This window comes from Poecilia mexicana, unplaced genomic scaffold (assembly GCF_051168715.1).
Source record: "Poecilia mexicana isolate PSO_F unplaced genomic scaffold, ASM5116871v1 scaffold_16, whole genome shotgun sequence".
Lineage (NCBI taxonomy): Eukaryota > Metazoa > Chordata > Actinopteri > Cyprinodontiformes > Poeciliidae > Poecilia > Poecilia mexicana.
In genome coordinates this window covers 14,387,023-14,409,667 of record NW_028263385.1, presented here as the reverse complement: position 1 = coordinate 14,409,667, position 22,645 = coordinate 14,387,023, and the positions used below count along the sequence as shown (strand labels likewise).

Here is a 22,645-nt window from a genome sequence, read left to right as displayed (position 1 = left end):
CATGCACAATATATAATAAATGTCAATATTACTGAAAAGTCCATTTATTTTAGTAACTCCATCACCATATTAGTGAAACACGATATATAGATGAATACACACAGACCGTTTTCAATTCTTTATTTTTGTTAATTGAACAAAACATTAAAATAGCACACTCTGATGCAAATAAATGTGCAAGTGAGTAGGAGGATACATTTTTTAAAATGTGCACAGCACAGAAACTACAGCTGACCATTTACAAGAAGTGATAAAAACTGTGCAAATAACAAGAATGTTATTTGTAATGAGAAAAACTGCACAAATAGCAGTAAGGCCCAGACACTGGTTGAAAGGTGGGGTAGACCCAGGGCAGGCTGCCAGTCCATTCCAGATAATTGATACAATTAATGGTAAATAATTACCGAAATTATTTATCATTGTTTATCATTAACAATTATAAAACAATTATATTTTGGTGGTAAACATGCTCCAATGTACTTGTGGAATGTAAAAGCTATCTGGAACTCAATGGTATATTTTAAAAACAAACATTATTTTTAAACGTTCTTTTCCTTTATCCTCCATCCTCTTCACATCCAGAATTAGCTCTTGTAATACGATAATATGAAATCCAGCGGGTTGTTAATAATAGCCGATTTAGTTCAACTGCTAATTCCACTACACACCACTAGAGGCTCTATCCTCAAATTAACAAGCGGAAAACACAAGCTCCGCAGCCAATCAGAAGGCCGAGATTTCAGACCATTGCGTTATCGCGAGACGTTGTCCCTTCCTTTTCCCTTTTCGCTCTGAGTCCAAGATGGTAGGTACTGCTACCAGTTATTGTAAAATATGATAACTGCTTTATCCATTGTCATCCTCTTTGTCAAACCATCGTATCTTGCTGATTAGTACATAAACATGTCCCGTAGATACTCAGTGTGGCACTGTTGCTGTAATTTTAGATTATTTGTCCATATTATTCATATTGGCATAGCTACTTTGAAGCCGACATTGGTGCCGCTTTCAGTCATGTTGCTGACTTGAAGTTAGCCTTGCGAGGTTTTCTGAAAGCCGGATATTATTTTAAAACTCAGAATGCATTTGGTCACGTTTATGGCGATTCTAAGTATCAAACTGAGCCAAATAAAATGCTGCTGACAGTGATAGCTGTTTGCTAGGTGATAGCTGTTCGCGGTAGCGTCAACGTGTGAACTAGCTTCAGCTAGCTAAAGGGCTCTGATCTGCATTATAATTTAACTTTATATGCTTTTGCTTTAATGCGGCTTTAGCGATGTGTACTGTAAAGATAATGGTGGACCTTACATGTGATTAGTTTAAAACGAAGACTTTCAGGTGATGCGTCTCAATGTGATTTTGTTCAAATTTTCAAGGGAGTCGACATCAGGCACAACAAGGACCGTAAGGTGCACAGGAAAGAGCCAAAGAGCGAGGATATCTATCTGAGGCTCTTGGTTAAGGTAAATAATTTTCTCCTCTCTTTAAAACCATATCTCTGATACTACTTATTGGTGCATAAAACTTTGAGTATGAGTCTTGTGATTGCCAGATTTTTAAGTGTTTCATAACTTGTCATATTGGTTTCTTACAGTTGTACAGGTTTCTTGCCCGCCGCACAAATGCTCCCTTCAACAAGGTGATCCTGAGGAGGCTGTTCATGAGCCGGACCAACAAACCTCCCATCTCCATCTCTCGCCTGGTTAGTCCAAGATAGTTTAAAAATACTTTTCTGTATTGTAAGGCATAATTTTTCAGGTGGGCGCTGGTATGTTCAGAAATGTCTGGGTTTTTTTTCTGTATGAAATGTGATTAATTTGTTTAGAGATCCTATTTTATGAGACGGTATACTGCAGTAGAGCACATTTAATCACCTCATACACTCAAACTTAACATTTTTAAAGGCCTTTCGGCATGTGATATTTGTATTAAAGAACACCCAGATTGTCCCAGGTTGCCTTCTTTTTGTTAAAGGTTTTTTTAACAAGTGGCTGTCATTTAACAAGAAGAAAAAACTCATTTTATTAAGGGGATCATTAACATTTTTAATGTAGGGTTCAGGTGGTTATGAGTAGTCAATATCTTACCTGGAGCAACAGATATGTTGCATTGTTTTGGTTTGATGAAGCATTATTTTCAAGCTGATGCAAGTTTAAAAACAAAGATTTTTTTTTATTATGTAAAGACAAAGCAACTTCAATTGTCAAAATGTCTTAGTGGTTCATGCAAGGAGTTTTTAATAACTTGCATCAATTAAATGCTTGCTTAAAAGTCCTACACTTTTCTGTTCTGATGTTGGTGTTCCTCTGAAACAAAGCTGAAGAACTGAAGCATGTCAGAAGGTTAGAAAAAAAACTATGATAGAAAACTAAGGCAACAATAAAATAGTCAAAAACCATTTAATCTGATTTGCTGTAATGTTATGTGGGGCTTTGGGGGCTTTTCATGCCAAAATTTGAAAGGTTTTGAACATAAAATTTATGGTTTTGGTGCTTAATATTTAGTGACATTAAAAAAAGAAATTGAAAGAGATGTTGACATCTTAATTTATAATTTACGGAAGAAAAATGGTCAACCATAATAAGGCTGAAATCCTTTTCTCCCATTCATATCTATAGGTATATTTTCTACATGTCTCTTCCTCGGTTTGAAATATGTCCTCATCAGTTTTCCGCTCTGCCTGTTTTGTCTTTAATTAGATCCGTAAGATGAAGATGCCCGGTCGTGATAACAAAGTCGCGGTTGTCGTGGGAACAGTCACTGATGACATCAGGATTCAGGATATCCCCAAGCTCAAGGTAAGTGATCTTACTAAATCTACATTTTCCTTCAAAGTATTTGATCTTATAAAGATTTAGATAATGTTCCTTCAGCATTGTGACTCTCTGAAGTTCTGCGTTTTGTTCTGTAGATCTGCGCTCTCAAGGTTACCGACCGCGCCCGCCGCAGGATCGTGAAGGCCGGAGGTCAGGTGATGACATTTGACCAGCTGGCTTTGAGTTCTCCCAAAGGACATGGGACAGTGCTGCTGTCAGGTACCTGAACTTCTCCTGTTTCCTCCTACAGTCTGCCAGTTTAATCTGAGAAAGTAGAATCATTAATAAACTCTGTTATATAAGAACTCTGAATCAGAACAAAGTCTCTGGATTGACAATCTTCGCCAAGCAATAAAGAAATGACACCATCCAAAAATAGATAAAGAATAGTTTTGGTCTTGTTTGAAATCTTGACACCAGGTAGCCACATTATATTGTTTTTTAATTATTTTTGATAAATTACTCATTATGTCAGACTTTCTGTTTGATTGAGGATTTAATTTGCTCATCATTTTGAAAGAAAGATTATGGACAAACTTTGATTTTGCTAGTCTTTCTCTTGTCTTCCATTTTCATTTGGACAAACCTTAATAATGCCCAATAAAGTATAGTTTTTACTTTTATTCTTATATGCTTAACTTTGCTGAATCAGATTTTAATTTTAGCATTTTATCCCTTTACATGTTGTCTCTAGGCAGCTTCAAAGTTAGTTCGATCTGGTGTGTTTTTCTCAATCTGAGTCCAAAATGTTGTAATTAAAAGCAATAAATCTATTTTGGGGGATTTTCCTAGCAAAATAAATGTCAAAAAAGGAAATGTCTTTAAAAAATGCATTTAGTTCAAGATAACCCATTCCTTATCTGATATTTTAAGGAGTTATAGATCTATAAACAGTAGATCTAGACTCTAGATCTACTGTTTAACATAGTTAAACTTGTAGATGAGACATGTCTGCTGTTACAAGTTCAGTGCTAATACTTAGTACTTAAATATCCAGAATGTTCTAAAAGTGCAGAAAAATATGGAAAGTTTGGCCTTTTTAAACGAAAAATGTGTAGAAATCTTATTTATTCTTTTCATTTTGAAACAATCTCTAGTCACTTTTAGGAGCCTGACAACATGAATGATTGCAAATGGTTCTTTTAATCAAGCCTTTAAGAGTTTTATTTCCCAGTCAAAATGAATCAAAGCTCCTTGTTGTCCCCGACATTTCTTCTCTGCTGCTGTAGCGTTTCCACATGTGTGCTATAAATGTGGATTATTATCTGTACTAATGTAGAGATCTACAATTGATGATGTTGTCAGAGATTTTACTGTCTGTATCTGATGTTACATTCATCTTTTCCTTTTCAGGGCCCCGTAAAGGCAGAGAGGTGTACAGGCACTTTGGAAAAGCTCCTGGAACCCCTCACAGCCACACCAAGTACGTCTGCACCCAACATGAAACCAACACAGCATCACATGGTTAAACACAGGAGCCCTGTTAGTTTATTAACCAACATTGGTTCCTTTTAAGTCAAATATTTTGACTACAAATTGATAAAACTACAAAATTCAAAACGTACTGGGTCATCAAAACAGCTATTTCCATCTGATAAAAGTAAATGCATTACATCATGGTGTACTTAGTTTCTTACTTTCCCACATTGTTTCCACTTAAAAGCGGAAACCACACAGTTTACTTTGATACTTTTAATAATGTGCTGTGATTGTAGAGAAGCATTTGCTAAAAAATGCTAAACTTAATGCACCTTGAATTGAGGGCTTTTACAATCTGATCCTTTTGACATTTTTTCTAAATTTACTTAAATTGTCTTCAGTCGAATGTTGAAACTTTTGGAGTTTGTCTTTTTGCTGCTTTCAAACATCTTTATTTCACAAAAGTGCCTCTAAAGTGTAACGTTTATCTTATTTTAACAGTAACATTGTAGTTATTTTGAACATTTGATTAACATGAAATTGTGTTGGACTTATGAAGCAGAGAAAAAGTTCTGACGATTTTTGCTCTTTTAAAATCTCTCCAGTTTTAATCGTTTTTGTACCACAAACGTTTCAGGTGTAAAATGAAGCTGCCTCTAGGCCTGTCACAAAAAAAAAAATTTGCTGGACAATAAATTGTCCCAAAACTTATTGCGACAAACGATAACATTGTTTTGAGAACATTTTCAAGTAATATATCAGTAATAACAGCATACAAATGCAAGAACACTTTCTGAAAGATCAATAAACTTTAAATTCTCATGAACTTTTAACCACTGGAACTGTAAGATATTTGGAATATCAAAAATAAAGAAAGCAACAGATAAGACAAAATAAATTAAGTTTCTGTAAACAAACTTATCTTTAAAAAAAAAAGGGGGGGGGATAGTTGAGACCAAAACACCAGACTGCTGACTTTAATCATCCAGATTTTGATAAACAGAGAGAAAAAAGAGAAACGCTAAATCAAGCAAATGAAAATTATTGAATTTCTTTTCATTTATCATGCGATGAGTTGATTTATTGTCTATTGTGACGGTCCTAGCTGCGACTTACTAAATTTTCTCCCGCTTTGAAAACTTATAATAATTTTCTACATTTTAGTAATTCATTCTTAGATTGCTGGTGAATGTGGTTCTGCATCTAATTCATATTACTCAGCAGGAAGTCGATCATATGCATTTCAGATTGATCACAGGTTATAATCTATGTTTCCTAAGAGTGTTGAAATGCTAGAAATGGGGTGTAATGCAAAATTTATCAAGAATAATTAATTACCAAGAAGAAATAAAGTGAGGTACAGTAGTAGGGTAGTTATTTTGGTTTACTGAGGGTCCTAATTTGTCATATTTTTAGTCAGCTGACCAATACAAAACAGGAATGGGAATAATAGAAAGTAGAAATCAAATTAAACTGAGATATTTTCTAAAGTGTAATGATTTGAAATGTTTTCTTTACTGGTATAAAGTGGAAGGGATGTCATGATAACAGGTGGATGTGAAGAGAATCTAATCCACATCACCACACTGAGATACGATGTTTTAGAGGGAAGGGGACCACAACCAATAACTGAAATCCATGAATACTTGAAACTACCCCCTCTAAAAGTGATTTTAACAGTCTGTTTTAATACTTCATATCCCAAATATATCTTTATTTATTAATGCAAACTGTATTAGTACTACAGCAGAAGCTAGTTGCAAGTTACAGCCAGTCGTCTCCAAGGAAAATTATTGGTATTTTACCTTTCCAAGCTCCACAAATGGACTAATATTTCAAGATTAATTCCAGAGAAAAATACATGAATAGATGGTTTCACTGTACTGGTTTACAGGAACAAAGATTATTTGAGATTTTGATTTGTCCTAATTTCTATTCTCTTCTCCTCTCCAGGCCCTACGTCCGCTCCAAGGGCAGGAAGTTCGAGAGAGCCCGCGGTCGCAGATCCAGCCGTGCTTACAAGAACTAGTCTCATTTTTGTTTTTCATGCAGTCTGACAAATAAAAAGATGATTGGCTGTCCAAAAACACCATGTCTGCGTTTTATTGAACCTCTCAAGAATGGGTTGATGAAAGCGGATGAATAAACCTCCCATAATGCACCGCGCTGCGGGCTTTTAATTGCACCGGGACTGTCTTTTGATGAGCATTCATCAGTTGCCTGATAACAAATGACTGGAACCGGAAGTGGTGGTCTGCTGATGATTGGAGAATGTCGGTGGGTGTTTCAGTGTTTTCCTTGCCGTCATTGGGTTTCCTCTCCGCCGCTCAGACCTGCTGCTGCCTCGGCTCCAGACACTTCCTGCTCCGACTCAGTTTTCGCAGTCCTGGAGAGGGGGACAGGATGAGGTAATTTGTACTTTGTCTCAGCGCTGCTTTGTGTTCTGCTGGGCTTGAATTACCATTTATAAGGTCCAAATTTGAATCTTAACTTTTATTTCTTTACCGCTACTTTGAATAATAAATCACAGCGGTCTGTAGCTAACACGCTAGTTTGTGTACATCTTATCTAACAATTTGACTTGAACGATTTAGTAGGACTCTAAAGCTAGCAATAATATATATCGATACATTTTTTAAAGGGAACAAAAGGCAAGTGTAAGTTAAACTTAAGCTGGATATGAAGTAGAAAACTGTTAGCTTCAGCTAACTGACAACTGTTCGAACTAGCTAACATTAAACTGGGGGGCGCAACTTTCATTAGCCTCTGGGTTAATTGACTCTCTTGTAGTTTAAAACTCTTTTCAAACACAGTTTTGGGTTTGTTTTTGAATAGTATTTTAATAACTGTTTTCGTGCCGCAGTTGAAGAAATTCTGATTAAGTTAGCTGGCTAACTGACGGATTGCTGCTAGCTTGGTTAGGTGGTCAGCATCGATCAAAGTTTCCATGTAAAGCCAACGATAACCAGACTGCCGGCCAGGGCTTTAAAATGTGTATTTAAACTGCCTAATTACACCCTAAATTGATGAATACCACCGTGTATTCAGGAAATGAACCAAACTGTTTTTTTCTTTACCGTTATTTCTACAACCTCTTTGTGTGGGGGGGGGACAAATTTAGCCTCCTTGTTATTATTTCTGTGTCCCCGCCCTGCACTTCAAGGACGTAAGATGCAACAATGGGCATCAGTGAGGTGCATTTCTGCGTGTTTAATCAGAGCAGGACACTGGCCAACTGTTGGTTTGTCTGCATTACAGCTCGAACAATGTTTCCACACTGTTCTTGCATTTGGATAGAGCTGCGACCAGGTTCATATCTATCTGAGATTGAACATTTACTAAGCCAGTTGTTCTGTTGCATTGCATACTAAATATGACATTTTACCTAGAATACATGGCTTTGAAAAAGTTTTAATACATCTTTAACACTGACTGGAACTGAAAAGGTGTTTAATCTAGTTTATGTGGTGGGCTATCAGAGAAATGCATAATTGTGAAAATATTTTTGCGGTTCTAAATAATTCCCTTCAGAAGTAAATAGATTATATCTTTAAACAACAAAAACACAAAATCTTACCAAAATATTTTTAGTCTAGTTTCTAGTGCTAATATATAAACTAATACAAAACTAATTTGCAAGTAAATCTTCAGCAAAATGTTGATGGAAAAAGTAGATTATTTCACTTGTAAAAATACATTTTTCCCTTGTTGTAAGTGAAATAGTCTGCCAATGTAGCTATTTTTTTCATCAATGTTAATTAATTATTTACTCAAAACAAGCTCCTATATCTTTCTGAACAGTTACTTGTAAGTTATTTTTTGTCTTTTTTCAAGTATACTAAGATATTTGCTTTAGAAACTAGATCAAAAATACTTGGTAATATTTTTGCAGTGCATTAAATTTAATCTTCTTTATTTAAGTTCAGCTGTTCTGTGAATGTGTTTGATGTGAAGGGAAGTGGTCAGCTAAGTCCAAAACTGAACATGTTGGGCATTTGTGGTTAAAAAATACAGCACAGTACCCTGAGTACTGTGCTGTACTCAGCATTAAAACAATAAAACACGGTGGTGGTAGCATCATGCTGCGGCAGACACATTCATTCTGCAGGGACAGAGAAGCTGGTCAGAGTTGATCGGACAAAACAATTCAAGTATTTATAGGTCATTCCCGGAAGCAAACCTCCTAATCTGTGAAAGATTTACTACCAGGAGGAATGAAACCTGTGTTGAAGTTGTTCTTTTAAGTGGTTTATTATGATAAACAAGGTAAAAAAAAATGCCTCAATTCTAATTGTGTGTCTAAATTGGTAGTTCTGAATCAAGTCAGTGCGTGCATCATCATAAAATAGTATTTGTTGGCCGATAATGTTTTGCGTCATGAATTTGAACTGGCCGTGATAAAGTCGCGGTTGTCGTGGGAACTGAATTGAGGGAACATGTTGGGGACATTGTGATCACGTAAAAGCAAGACAGCTCAGCAGTTCAAGATCCACATTGTGACAGAGGGCACTTTTGTCCCACAGCTGAGTATGTAAATGCTTGCAAGCTGCGGTCATTGGCATGCAACTATGTCATGCACAGTAATGTGGCGTCTCAGCAAGGCGGTTTAAGGATGTGTGACTGTGAGTCAGTAGCAGCCCAGACGCACCTAAGTTCAAGAAGCATGGCAGATCTATATTGCTTCACTCTGAAAATAATCTCTCCTGCTTATTGCAGTGATTGTTGCTAAAACTGAGATCTAAAAATAAATTTTTCTATAGTAATGAGCAATATTTTTTTTACTCGACTCCTTACAGGGTCACATTGTAGATGTCTGACTTTCCGATATTGACATCAACACTTAACGTTGCTTTTCTTTTCCTACAGGAGCAGAGATGTTTGGGAGGGAACGTGACTCCAGGGGCTTTACTTAAGGACATTAAGATGGCATGAACTAAGGACTCACCTGGAACTGATTCCTTTGTGCATTTGCTTTGTTCCTCTTTTTTTTTTTTTTTTTTTTTTTGCTTATTCCCTGTGATTGTTTTTTGTCAGATGTCATTCGGAGGAGTGTTTTCTACGACGAATCTTTAATTTATCACACTACCGTCCTGAAAGCGTGATTTTTGTCACTCCTCCTGCTTGTGTCGTATATAATCTGTGAGATTTCAGATAGCAATAGAAGTTTCAAAGGTCTCAGAAAAGCTGCACTCATCATACCTTCGGGGCATTCGTCACACTGCAGACTGCACTCGACATGCAACATACTTTAAGGAATCGCTGCACATCAGTTTAATGACCTCCTTTCACAGAAAAGGTGTGTTTTGCTTCTTGTCTTATTGATACTTTATTGATGTATGAGTTTCTTCTTTTTAGAGGTTCAGTTTTGTACCTTGGTGTGATTATTTAAAGATTACTGATTAATTAGCTGCTCTGCTGCCTTGTTTTGCTGAGACCAAAGGCAGCTTCAAACTGAAATGTAAACTTTTTTGTACTTATGCAATTTCTGACTGAGTTTCCCGTTCACGTGTTGAAGTATTGCTTGTCCAGTTTTTAATTGGCAGGAAACTGTTGAAGCTGACATCTTTGATTAGATTTAATTGCTTTTTCCCCCTCATCTTCACTGGATTATTTCTTTTGAAAAATTACTCTTTATACTGGAAGAAGTTTGCTTTTTAAATGAGGACCCAGTCAGAAGATTTTGTTGGTTTTTCGTTTTGTTTTTGTTGTTGCCTGCATGAAGAATAATTTTGAAGTGATTTCAGGGATGAAGTTCTTTTCCGACACATTTTAATTTTTCTTGCACATCTTGAAGAACTGACAGCTCTTTGAGCTTCTGGATCAAGAAGCTCGTACTGTTTGCTTCGTCAGACTGGCAGACGTCGTCCGATCCAAAAGTGAGGATGCGCTCCCGAGATTCCTCCTCGTCTTCTCCAGAAGAAGCCCTCCTTCACGGACAGTTTGCCAGCTGGGAATCTGGCAGTAGCTGCGGCAGCAGCTGCAGTTGCCCAGAGAGCCCTGGAAGCTCAGGAGGGCTTTCCCCCACCACCTCACCACCTCTGAGTCCGACATCCAACTATGCCTTGACCCTCACCCACACCCACATTCACATCCAGCGTCTCTCGTCGCGGCCCGGGAAGGAAGCCCGTCTCCTGCTGCCTCTGTCTGAGCTGGTGGGGTGCAGCTGTCCTCGCTCTCCTGCGCCGCCACTGCTCGTGCTGTACTGGTATCCGCCAGGGAAGCGGAGGAAGGGGGTGTCCAGGCGCAGGCAGGTGAAGGCGTACCTGGCGGAAAGCCGGCCTGAAGCTGAGAGGTGGTCGGCCGCTATTCAGTGTTTGCTCAGAGAAGTGCCCGTTACAGCTAACACAGGTGAGCATCTCTTTCACCTGAAAAGCCTTTTTGTCCAGACAGAATCCCAGATCATCTGTATCAAAGCAGTCATTAATATTCACTCATGTTAAAAAATTAGATTTTCAGATCTGAAAACAGTATTTATAATCAGTCTGGCTGTACAATGCTGGTTTTCACAAACCTACCTGGTAGATTGATAGATTAACACTACATCACTTCAAGTTTTATCATTTTCTATGGGATTTCTGCAAAATTATCCTTTGGGACGATTCAAATTATTATTATTTTTTTTAAAAAGAGAGAATTTATGAAGCTTGCTCTTGGTTTTAGCTCATATGTCACCTTAATGGCCTAAGTCAAACTGTTTCCTTCTAAAAGATGTTTCAACAAACAAAAATACTTTTGGGAAAACAATGACTTAGGACATTATTTCAGGAAGGGGGCAATATTTTAACAGCTTATATAATTTAGTGAAATTTAATTAATGTATTATATTGTTGCTGTTTGTATTTTTTTTATCAGAACAGGTCTACATAAAAATAAAAATGAAAAAAAAATTCATACAAAGATATATTTAGATAGTATTGAAGTGGTTCTGTAAAATAAGTAACTATGTATTTGACATTTTCTATCTGCATTTGTGACAGAAGAAGAATTCATGAAAAATGAAAAAGTGTTCAGTAGCAAAGCTGCTGGTAGAAATTGCGATGATATTACAGATTACAATCCACGTTTTCCTGAATTCGTTCGTCTTTATGCTGTTGTATAACATCTTCTCTCAATCCACTTAATGAGCTTTAGTGTCGACATCACATTGATCCCAGCGGCCAAATAGATGAAATGCAGACTTGAAATTTACTACTTTACTAAATAGTAAATGAACAGTTTTTTGCGAGTGTGATGCTAATTTGTTATATTGTGTTGCTCTACTGGAAGATAACATTAATTTAGTATCCGTCACAGTAAGAACAGTGATGGTTATAGCAGGTGGAAGACAGTTGTAATTCGACTGGAGCGTCTCAGTAAAGAACAACATCATCTGCAGAAAGATGCAATTCAGCTGCTGGTTTTTCCCAATGATTTTAATACAAATCTGGTGAAAAAACGTGTTCTGTTTTATAGCTTTGAGCGACTCTATAAAAATGTTATTTCTTTGTAAAGTATTCACTGTTAGATGTTTCGGCTCACTGGGTCTTTAAGCTTGACAACAGAGGATCTTTCCTTTGTGTCCATTTAGAGACTTTGATTGTTTTTAACCGATTGCGTTGAAGGGCATTTAAAGAATGCTTGTTCTGCGCCTTTGCTTGTTGTGACCTTTATGTTTGGCTCCAGGAATTAGTCTGAAACTCCACATTTTGTTGTTTTGTTTGCTTTCATTTATGCCTCCCTTTGTAGACTCTTGCTAATTATAGCTGAATGTCACGGTGGCCCTGGGTCTTCCTGCATGTGCAGCCAACTCATTCTGTCTGGAAAGTTTTTATTCTTCACAGCTTTCAAAGGCTGCACAATACCTAAACACTTCAATAAGTAAGCTTTGACGTTTATCAAACTGTTCGCCCTCTCTTTCGTCTGTTCTGCACTCACATGAGTCTACATATTCATAATAAATACAAAGTTTCACCCAGAAAACTTGCTAAGCCTGGTAGTCGGGCTGCTCTGCAGTCCATTCGTCCAGCCGCCTGCTGTGTTTTTGAGTTAAAAAATGATTAAAGTTGTCAGGAAACTGGAAAATATCACTTAATGATTGTGTTATTGAAAGATTGAAAAATTAATATCTGAACACCAACTATAAAGTCTTAAAAATAAACTTAAATAAATAAGCAATGCTAAGCCTGGTGGGGGCACAAGTAGGAAGCCCTGAAATATATAGACGGAGAAGGTAAAGGTGCTGCATCATGCCACTCCTTCCCTTCAACTAATAAGACTTGGTTATCAGAAGATAAGTGTTCAATGTTCAGTCTCCTTTTTGTCACTGTGGCCTCTGTTAACGTTCCTTATCTAGATGTTTTCTGTTGCTTATCTTGTTACATAACATGCAATTGAATTATTCTGCTACATTCCATCTTTGTTCTTGCTTTGGTATTAATTTAGGAATCAGCTTTTTCCCACTCTGAATGGTAGTATTGTTGGGCTTTACTGCTTTAGTGATCACTGAGCTGCCCTTTAGTTGTTCATAGTTAACTATTTCTAGGAGAGAAATATTGTTTCTTTAAAATTATGACTTTTGTAAATTGCTGGAAAATATTATTGGAATTATATTGTGAACAGAGCAAGTGTTTCATTTCTAAGTCGTACAGTTTAAAGTATCTGAAAATCAGTTCATGGTGTTGGGTGGCAAATGATTATCTTCACCTACACTTGCTTACTCTGCATTGCTTAGGTTCAACAAACTTTTATAAAACATTTCTCAGGGAGTTTGGTTCATATTAACATGATGGCATGATGTAACAGCTGAAAGTTTGTCGGCTGCTCATTCATGATCCACCACATCCCAAAGTCGCTCCGTTGCACTGAGATCTGGTGACTGAAGTACAGTGAGTTCATTGTTGCATTCAAGAAACCCGTTGGGAATGATTTGACCTTAGAAGCAGCGATCAGACGATGGGTACACTGCAGTCATAAAGAGGAAAATAAACAACACTCAGGTACTCCATGTTGTTTAAACAATGGTCAGGTTATGCTAAGGGAGCCAAAGTGTCTCAAGAAACAGAGAGCGTTGAGTTTCGGCCATCTGATTGGAGTGAAGTACACTGCCAGGTGAAATAAGAGAGGCTCAGTCTCAAAAGAGTCGACTAACTCTGAAACAAAAGCTCAGCTTGCGGTGGACGATGTGGGCTTAAAATTTTATCATGATATTGTACTATTGTGACAATGACAAAAGTGACAATTTGAACAATTTATCACCTTTTTTTTCTTTTTAGGTAACTGCATCTCTGTGACTGCATTCATTGCACCACAGCTGAAAAACGTACCTATTTAAAATGAGCTTCTTCAGGACACCGCTCACCTAAAGAAATGTGACTAACCTGTGCACATATATTCATATTTTTGAATGTACTCTTGTGGGAAGAAAACAGTGAAAATACAATTTTAGTCAGTTCTTTTAACATCAGTTGAAATTTATTGAGACAACAAATGAAAATTTGCATTATTAGAAATATTTCACAATAAAGGATAAACAATCCGATAAAAGCCAGCGGTAGGAGTTAGGTCATGCTACAAATGTTGAGGATTTCTAGATGTCCTGAATAATTACTATTTGAATATTTAACTTGGCATTTCTTCCTCTCATCATCAGAGTTTTCCAGAAGTCTGCTACCTCGTCCCAGGCGACTACTGTTATTGGTCAATCCGTTCAGCGGAAGAGGCCAGGCGATGCAGTGGTGTCAGGCCCACATCCTGCCAATGATTAGGGAGGCCAACATCAGCTACAACCTCATACAGACGGGTAACACAAGAAGCTGAAAACCGTAGCTGTGAGTAAGGATAATGCATGAATGTTAATTTATCTTCATTAATCTGTCCTAGAGCGAAGGAACCACGCGAGAGAGCTCGTCAGAGAGATATCGCTGCCAGAGTGGGACGGCATCATCATTGTTTCTGGAGACGGTCTTATGCATGAGGTGAGGTTCTGATGAAAACATTGATGTGCAGGTAAAGTTTTAGGTCTCCTGAAGTTTTTTTATATATACATAACCTGTGGATCTGTAGGTGATTAATGGACTGATGGAGCGTCCAGACTGGGAACAAGCAATAAAGACACCTCTTGGCATTCTGCCCTGCGGCTCTGGGAATGCACTGGCTGGCTCCATCAACCACTACGCAGGGTGAGGGGAGCAGCGACTGGTCAGGCGTCATCAACCCATTTCTATCTGTCATCAACGTAAAGCTGGACAACAAGTCAATAACAACATGCATCAAGATAGACAATATCTGATCAATACAAAGAGAGAGAGTACCCAATAATTTCACTGAACTTCGATTGAGAACCGCACTGCATTCTGGGAGATGTAGGCAGAGGGCAAAGCTTCAGCCGCTCACAATTAGCTGAGCAAGGTCACTCTTTGGTTACCTAGCAACAATTTGTTAAGTAGCCAGTGGTTACCTAGCAACAATTTGTTGAGTAGCTAGTGGTTACCTAGCAACAACCTGTTGAGTACCTTGCTTAGCAGCAGTTTCAGGTTTCATCTCTCATACCTACTTAGAAATAAACAACAGCGGCGCAAGGTTGAAAACTGGACTGAAAAAGGAAAAATCACGTCGCTGGTTTGGGAGTATTTCAGATATTTAAAACAAAAAACTAATTAATAATTATTGATATCGACTGAAATGAAACGCTGAAACTGTGAAATCTGCCCCAGGTCAACTTATTAGCAGTTAAAAAAAAGAGATGGAGCAACTGTAATTTTTTTTTTCTACTTTTCAGACGCAACATTATTTAAAGTCAAAATTTGTACTTTCTCCCTGCAAATCTGAAAGAAATATTTTAAAATCACCATTTGAGTTTCCCAGTATGTCCTTTGTAAATTGAGACCATTTCTATCAGAGATGAGTTAGTTTTTTTTTTTTTTACTTCCCTTCCTCAGGTATGACATGTGCCTTCGAGAGCCGCTCCTTTTAAACTGCTGCTTCTTGCTCTGTCGAGGCGGCATCCGACCCCTGGACCTGGTCTCTATAACAACAAGCCCTTCACCCTCCAAAAACAGCCGTGCTGCAGCACCCAGGAGACTGTTTTCCTTCCTTTCTGTTGCCTGGGGCTTTGTGTCTGATGTCGACATCGAAAGCGAAAGGTGTGTTTTATGTCAAAAACTCAAGTTATTTGGTTGGTGCTGTTTTTTGCAAAAGTATTCGTACTGTTGAATTCTTTTGACATTTTAAAACCACAAATTTCTTTGTATTTTCGGGTACTTTATGTGATAGGCTAGCAAAAGTAGTTATTTCTTTATAAAATCATTTTTACACATAAAAATCTTAAAAAATAAATAAAAAATGGTAAAGGGCACTTTTATTCACCCTCTTAGAGTTAATATTTTGTGGAAGCACCTTTCCCAACCATTTTTGCTCGTCTAGATGCTTTCACTCGTTTTTATTTGCATAACAGTTCAGACTCAGTCAGACTGGAGGGATAGATTATCTCAGCATCAATTTTCAGTTCTTACAACAGATTCCTGGTTCAGCTCTGGACTTTGACTGGGTCATTCCAACACATGAATATTCTTTGATCTAAACTGTTAAATTGTAGCTCAGACTACGATTAGGGCCGCCATCCTGGTGAAAAGGAAACCGCCGTCCCAGCCTCAACCTTGTAGCCCCCAACAGTCTCTCTTCCTGGATTGTCCTGTATTTAACTCCACCAATCTGAGACACTTCCTGTTTCTCTTCCACCGCCATCAGGAGTTTCAGGATGATGTGTACTTCCTCAGACTCTACCTCAAGCTTCCCCAAAACCTTATCTGTCACCTGTCTGGATTTTATTTATGGGCACCAGAGTAAAAAGCGCTGCAAGGGGGCCAATGTGTAGGCCATGAGTTCAGATTTTTAGTTGAAAAGAAAGTATTTTTGTGTTTGTCTGATATATAAAATCCGGATTAGATGCATTAAATGTGTGGTTGAAAGCATGACCAAGTGTGGGAAGTTCTAGGACAATCAAACATCACAAGACAAAGTTTCATTTTAAACATTTTCTTTGTTCCAGGTATCGTGGTTTGGGCTCAGCTCGCTTCACTTTGGGCACTTTGGTGCGCATAGCTTCTCTTCGATCGTACAAGGGCCGTCTGTCCTACATGCCTCCCTCTGTAGTTGCCACGACTTCAAATGGGACACCTCCACCCAGGAGACCCCTCTCCCGCAGCATTACTGAAGGCCTGGATGGATTCTCCAAAACACCCATCCATCGCACTTGCTCCGACATGGGCATCAGTGAGCAGAGGAGCCTCCTGCGCAGAGGTGAGATGGAAAGAGAGGAGAGGCAGAGAGAGAGGACAAGGAGACGACAGAGGGGTAGAGGTAAAGGAACTGGTGTGGTGAGAGCGAGCAGTCTGGCAGAAGACAGAGAGAAGGAGGGGCAGATGGAGATGGAGATGGAAGCTGAAGAGAAGTCCGGAAACTGTTCGGAGAAGTCCGGAGCGAGTTCTGCATCAAATGAACGAGATGAATCCAATATGGGACGAGATGAAAGGCTGGCAGGGATAAGGGACGAAAGGGAAGACGAGGAAACATCAGAGCCAGACTCCTGTGAAATGTTGGAGGATGACGATGACAGGGACGAGGAAGGCAGTGGCGGTTCCCTGGAGGCGGACGGACTGTTGCAAGCCAGGGAGTTGGGGGAGAGCTACGGGGTGGACATGGGAAGAGAGGCACAGGAAGAGCCTGGAGATGACCTCTCTAGCCAGGACAGTCTTCAGAGCACCAGAGAGTTGGTGAGGAAGAACTCGGCTCCTTCGAGCCAGATAGCCGACTCTCTGCTGAGCCAGCCTCTCAGTCAAGAATCCAGCACAGATTCTGGGATTTCTTATGGCATGGAGGACATGGATCTGAACGACACATTATTCCAAAAACAGTCTTACTCTCTGGATGTGGCTCGGGAGCGATCTCTCACCATCTCTTCCCCTTTCCGTCACAATCCCTTCTCCTACAAGCAGAAAGTTCTGGACCAAAACCAAAACACGTCCCGTCCAAGGCCCCACTCACTCCTCCAGCACTCCAGCTCCAACTCCCTCCCTCCTAAAATGACTCCCCCCTCCTTTTCTCCCACACCGCCATCTTCCCCTTCCACTTCCTCCCCACACTCATCATCCTACCTCGCCCCCCGTCCTAACACCCCTAACTCCACCTTGAACTCTCCCTCGTTCCAAATGCCGTCCTCGTCTTTTAACTTTGACCTTAACGAACCAGCAGGACTCCTAAGAAACCGTCCGTTTGTCTCGCTGCCTTTCGATGTGCCAAGGGACGACTTGTTACCGCCACTCGATCAGCCGCTCCCCACCAGAGATTGGGTCACCATTGAAGGGGACTTTGTCTTGGTCTTGGCCCTTTACCAGAGCCACCTTGGGGCTGACCTCCATGCTGCACCTCAGGCCAGATTTGACGACGGCCTGATCCACCTGACCTTTGTCCGCGCCGGCATCTCCAGAGCCACGCTACTCAGACTGTTCTTTGCCATGGAAAAAGGAAACCACCACTCAGTCAACTCGCCGTACGTGAGCCATGTCTCCTGCAAGGCTTTCAGGCTGCAGCCGCTGTCTCCGCGGGGAACCCTCACTGTGGACGGGGAACTTGTGCCCTACGGGCCACTACAAGCGCAGGTTAGAAAGATCAGTAACAGTACCTGAACGTAACCGTACAGTATCTGTGATATGCTTTGAAATTTTCCACATTTTGTCTTGTGAAGCCAAAGAGTTGAAGATGGACATGGACTTTTATATAAATGATCACCAACATGGTGAATAATGGCAAAGTGGGAAGAATTTAGAAAAAGATTAATGGAAATAAATAGAGTACTTATCTTTATTGTGTCAATAAGTTTCTCATCATTTTTTCTGGTCTTTCACAGGTTCATCCTTCCATGGCCCGCCTCATTGTTGGAGACACTGGAGTAAAGATTACCAGACTTTAATAAGGGATTATGGATCTTATATATATACATACATACATATATTGACATATCAATACTCTAATGAATTATCTCTGTCGCCCTTAAGCTCTCAGAGGGAGAAAGATAAAGTGGAGTGTTTGAGACACTAGCTTTGTTTGCAGGAAATACTTTTTGTAGGATTTAAAGGGATAACACACCGAGCCAAGCGTCATTGCAGAATGACTGCAGGGATTAATACTAAATTTCAAGAATTGTTTCTAAAAATGCGCTTAGTTGCACAAGTGTTGTATGATGTATAGTAAGAAGGGGAACTACACAGTCTTGGATAAGAAGAGGGAATACCAATACCAATTGAATGTTTTGTGGATTTTTTCGAGCAGACAGTGCATGTACATGTTGGTATGCATGCAGAGAAGCACTAACTGAATTTTGCCTTAGACTGAGAGAAATACGATTAATACCCAAGACAAAGATATTCTGGGTTTTTTAAATACACGGAAATTATCCACAATTTCTTACCTGGACTCTTTCTTCCACCAGTGTTCAACTTTTAAAGGACAAAAACTTGTGTCCTTTAAATTAATGCCTTATCTACCATTTGCTCATTCTGTTATGTACGAAGCCTGAAACTTGTTAGAGGGAGAGTTTGGGATATTTTTTAAGGTGAGGTTTTGCTAGAAACGGTATAAACGGCTAATTTCCTACCTGCAGTAGACAATTCGCTTAATGTTTTTAATTTACATCAAATTTAGATGGTCTATAAGGCTAAAGCTAATAGCTAGTCCAATCGGAGTCCGTTTCAGAATGCTCTTCTATTTAATTCAAAAAGTTCAAATCAGAAAATTAAGTGTTTTTTTTACCTTTAAACTGTCGTCACCTTTGTTTTAGATTGTTATAATACAGAAATTCATAATTATTCACACAGGAAATTGAGGTTGGAGTGGTGCGCTAGTAATTTATTCCTACTCCCAAAACATTTACAGCATTTCTGATCAGAGAAACTTTGTGAAATCAAAGGAAAATGGTTTAAAAAATATTATAGCGGTTTAATTGAACACAATTTATGGATTTTTACACCACTCAAATGTTATCAGGCAGTTATATTTACTGGAAACGCTTCTACATGTTTCATGCAGGAAGATTATTGAAGATTATTCCTGACTCAAATTATATTTGTAATTCTAGTTCTTTGTGCAAATAATTTACAAGTTCAAGCATGACAACAGTTTAAGGGTTCATGAAACGGCACATAAAACACTGGCATTTAGTAATCAGAGATTTTAAGACGGTAGAAGTTCACAAGGCTACCCGTTAGTCTCAGCCTCCAGGCCTAACTAAACTGGATTTGTACAAAACGCAGATACCAGTTACCTACTGCAGATAAGATATTGACTGTTTATAAACTGCTTACATAACCTCATCTCAAATCCCTTTAACCTCTGTTCAACTGAAGTATTACATCAGATGCATAAATTTAACACTAGTTATACATTTCCTTAGCTCCAGCTGCCTACTGTGATTCTCCAGAGTAACGTGACTGTACATCAAATCCTCTTGCTACAAGTAAATCAGTTTAAAGCAACATCAACAAAAAACCCTGATAATTTCTGGATTGAATGTTAATCGTCGCTGACATTTGCATTCTGCCTGCTTGTTTTTAGCCAGTGGATGCACGCTGCTGATGATGTCAGTGATGTTGGTTGTTGAAACATGTTGAACATAGCAATGCCTGAATAAAACTAGCTGATTTCTCACCGCTTCCAGACACTTTGATATAAAAACAATCACTGCCTTAGGCCTCAGCAGTCTGAGAAGAAATAGTTGAAAATGTAGTTAGATGGGATTCCTCGGTTATCTTGGATATGCTGCACAAAAACTGGAATTTAAGCAGCACAGATCAGTAGGGTGCAAAGTAACTAATGAATACTAACTGCCTAGTACAGAGATTGCGGACTGAATCGCATTGCTTTAATGAATTGTTGGAGTTTAAACACTCATAAGGTATGAAAGGTACAACTGACTGTTTAAAAAGCCTTTTATAAGAGCCAGAGGAGACGACACTAAACTAAATCAAGGCTATATTGGTGGATCAAATGATTTAGCATGAGATAAATAAGATAACAAAATACCAGCTTAAAGTTGAAGTAAACCAGCTGCAGAAACAGACTGTTAGATTACTGTCTGTTACTTTTCCATTTGAAACTTTCTGATAGTTATTTGAGCTGATAAAGTGAAAGTGAGTTTTTCTGAGCCTGAATTGTCTTACAGAAGTTAATTTTCTTACTGTAGAGCCTGCTGACTCGGTCTGAGCTGAAGATGAATCATTAGCATGTGCAATATATCAATCAGTTAGAAGATGTGCCAACTGCTTGGATCACCATCAGCATACTGTACTTTTTTAATCAATGCCTTTGTATAATAAGCCCGTAAATTACAGCTGTTGAGGATTTGCTCAACAGGTTTATCTTTCTGTCTTAGCCTTTTTCCCCCTTTCAAATGCACAATTGAAGTAGTCCACCACGGTTTTTACACTGCTTTCACAGCTACAGAATGTGAGTACTACATTTTGAGTCTAAGCTTGTACTTTGACTGAATAGGAACTGATACACACAGTGTGAACAGAAATATGCCAAAATGTTTACTAATGTTGCAGAGCCTAGTTTTGATAGTTTACTTTCTTTGAGCAGCAGCTTTGTCTGTGGCCACAGCTGGGACCATGGCGTCTTCTAGACCAATCTGATGGGACAGTCCTGGACTGCAACTTCTGAGTGGATAAATGCCATTAAATCGTCTTTAGTGGGCTGCTTGTAATGAAATGGTAATATTACTAAATCAGTGGAAATGTATACATATACAGTGTACAGGTAATGGTTATAAATTGTTTCAAAAATAAATGTAACTTCATAAATTTGTCTGGTGTGACATAATTCATTATTCCTTCTAATATATGGGGCTGTTGATTTTATAAATGCTGCTTAAGTGGGAGCTAAACTGAATATTTTGGCTTGCATGCAAAATACTGTTTTAAGTAAAAATAAAAAAAAAACACTGCTCATTGTGCTTTGTATAAAACAGTGGTGGCAGCATCATGTTGTGGAGCTGCTTTTCTGCAGCAGAGAAAGAAACTGATCAGAGTTGATGGGGAGAATATATGGAGGTAAATATTGTTCAATCCTGGAAGAAAACTTGAGAAGCTGCAAAAAGATTTGAGACTGTTCAGCGGGACAATAAGACCAAATAGCAAGAGCTGCAACGGAATGGAGGGCCAAGTCAAATACCATAGATCAGTGCAACGCGTAAGCTAATGACTCAGATATTCAGGCTGATGAATAATTTTGGTCAAATCAGTGGGAAGATCAGATTACTTATTCATATGGTACAACAAAATCAGCAGGTGTGGCTATATTACTGAATAACTTTCCAGGGAAAATAATTCATACAAAACATGACAGTGATGGCCACTGGTCTTTTTCCGTATTACATATTGAGGACTCATTCACAATCCTAGGTAGTATTTATGGTTACTGTAACATTTCTAAAAATAAAGAGCTTCTTACAATTATTAAATGTCGAACAACTTAAACATTTTCTACTAAACATATTTTATTAGGTGGGGATGGGAATATGACTATGAATGTAAGAGCGTTTGATAGTGAATGTAAGAGAGAGTTTGATAGTGAGTGTGAGTTTGATAGTGAATGTGAGAGAGTTTGACTGTGAATGTGAGAGTTTGATAGTATGTGTAAGAGAGTTTGTAAGTTTAGACCTAAATCAAGAGGCCCATGATGGTTTGACGTTAGGCAGCAGATGTCCCACAGCTGATTGACTGAACCTGCCATGGGCAGAGGAACAAGACCATCCCAGATATGGTAGGTTGTTAGGTCGGCTACTGTTGAGAAAGATGGACAACAAAACAAAAGGAGAAATTATGAATCACATCAGAATATGTAAATTATTTGGCAGATAGCGCTTAAATCAATATTTAGAATGCTTTTCTAAACAACAGTGTTGGAAGATGTCAGAGACTTTAGTGAAACTTAACAATATAGCACTGACAGGCAGCGGTGTATTTTCCCAACTTTGGCTAAAGCTGCTGCTAGCTGGTTTACTCTCCGATCGGAGGCTGTTTATTATATACACAGTTAGAGAATGGTGGATTGACAATGAGTAATAACGACTAACACTTAAATGCTGTTGTTATTAACCTTACCTTTTAGTATATCCTTAAGATAATGAGTATCCGTTAATTTTTCAGTCAAGTTTCCCGAGGCAAAATCACACCAGAAGTAAACATACACCTCTTCGAGTTATGGCGGCCATTGTCTGACATCACTATAAAAAGGGTCTCCAGAAAAACTTCTGGTTTAAAAGAAAACGAGCTGTAGTCTAATCCGTGATTTCTTAGGTCTCCCACTGGGACGTAGCTCTTCGGTTTTGTTAATGTTGTAGTGCTTTCGTAATTTGTAATTATGCTTCGTTAATGTTG

General features: G+C 38.6%; 2 protein-coding genes across 2 annotated transcripts; both read left to right on the top strand.

Annotated features, from left to right (window-relative positions):
• Positions 1-716: 716 nt before the first annotated feature.
• Positions 717-6,322, top strand: rpl18 (ribosomal protein L18). Its single transcript, XM_014994110.2, has 7 exons — positions 717-805; positions 1,377-1,463; positions 1,595-1,702; positions 2,700-2,798; positions 2,912-3,035; positions 4,170-4,239; positions 6,189-6,322. The coding sequence occupies exons 1-7, from the start codon at positions 803-805 to the stop codon at positions 6,262-6,264; spliced, it is 567 nt and encodes a 188-aa protein (XP_014849596.1). The 5' UTR covers positions 717-802; the 3' UTR covers positions 6,265-6,322.
• A 127-nt stretch (positions 6,323-6,449) lies between these two features.
• On the top strand, positions 6,450-21,067 carry sphk2 (sphingosine kinase 2). The gene is made up of 8 exons (XM_014994111.2): positions 6,450-6,643; positions 9,102-10,583; positions 13,864-14,013; positions 14,094-14,188; positions 14,277-14,392; positions 15,152-15,355; positions 16,261-17,869; positions 18,118-21,067. The coding sequence occupies exons 2-8, from the start codon at positions 10,118-10,120 to the stop codon at positions 18,178-18,180; spliced, it is 2,703 nt and encodes a 900-aa protein (XP_014849597.2). The 5' UTR covers positions 6,450-6,643; positions 9,102-10,117; the 3' UTR covers positions 18,181-21,067.
• The last annotated feature ends 1,578 nt before the right edge of the window (positions 21,068-22,645 follow it).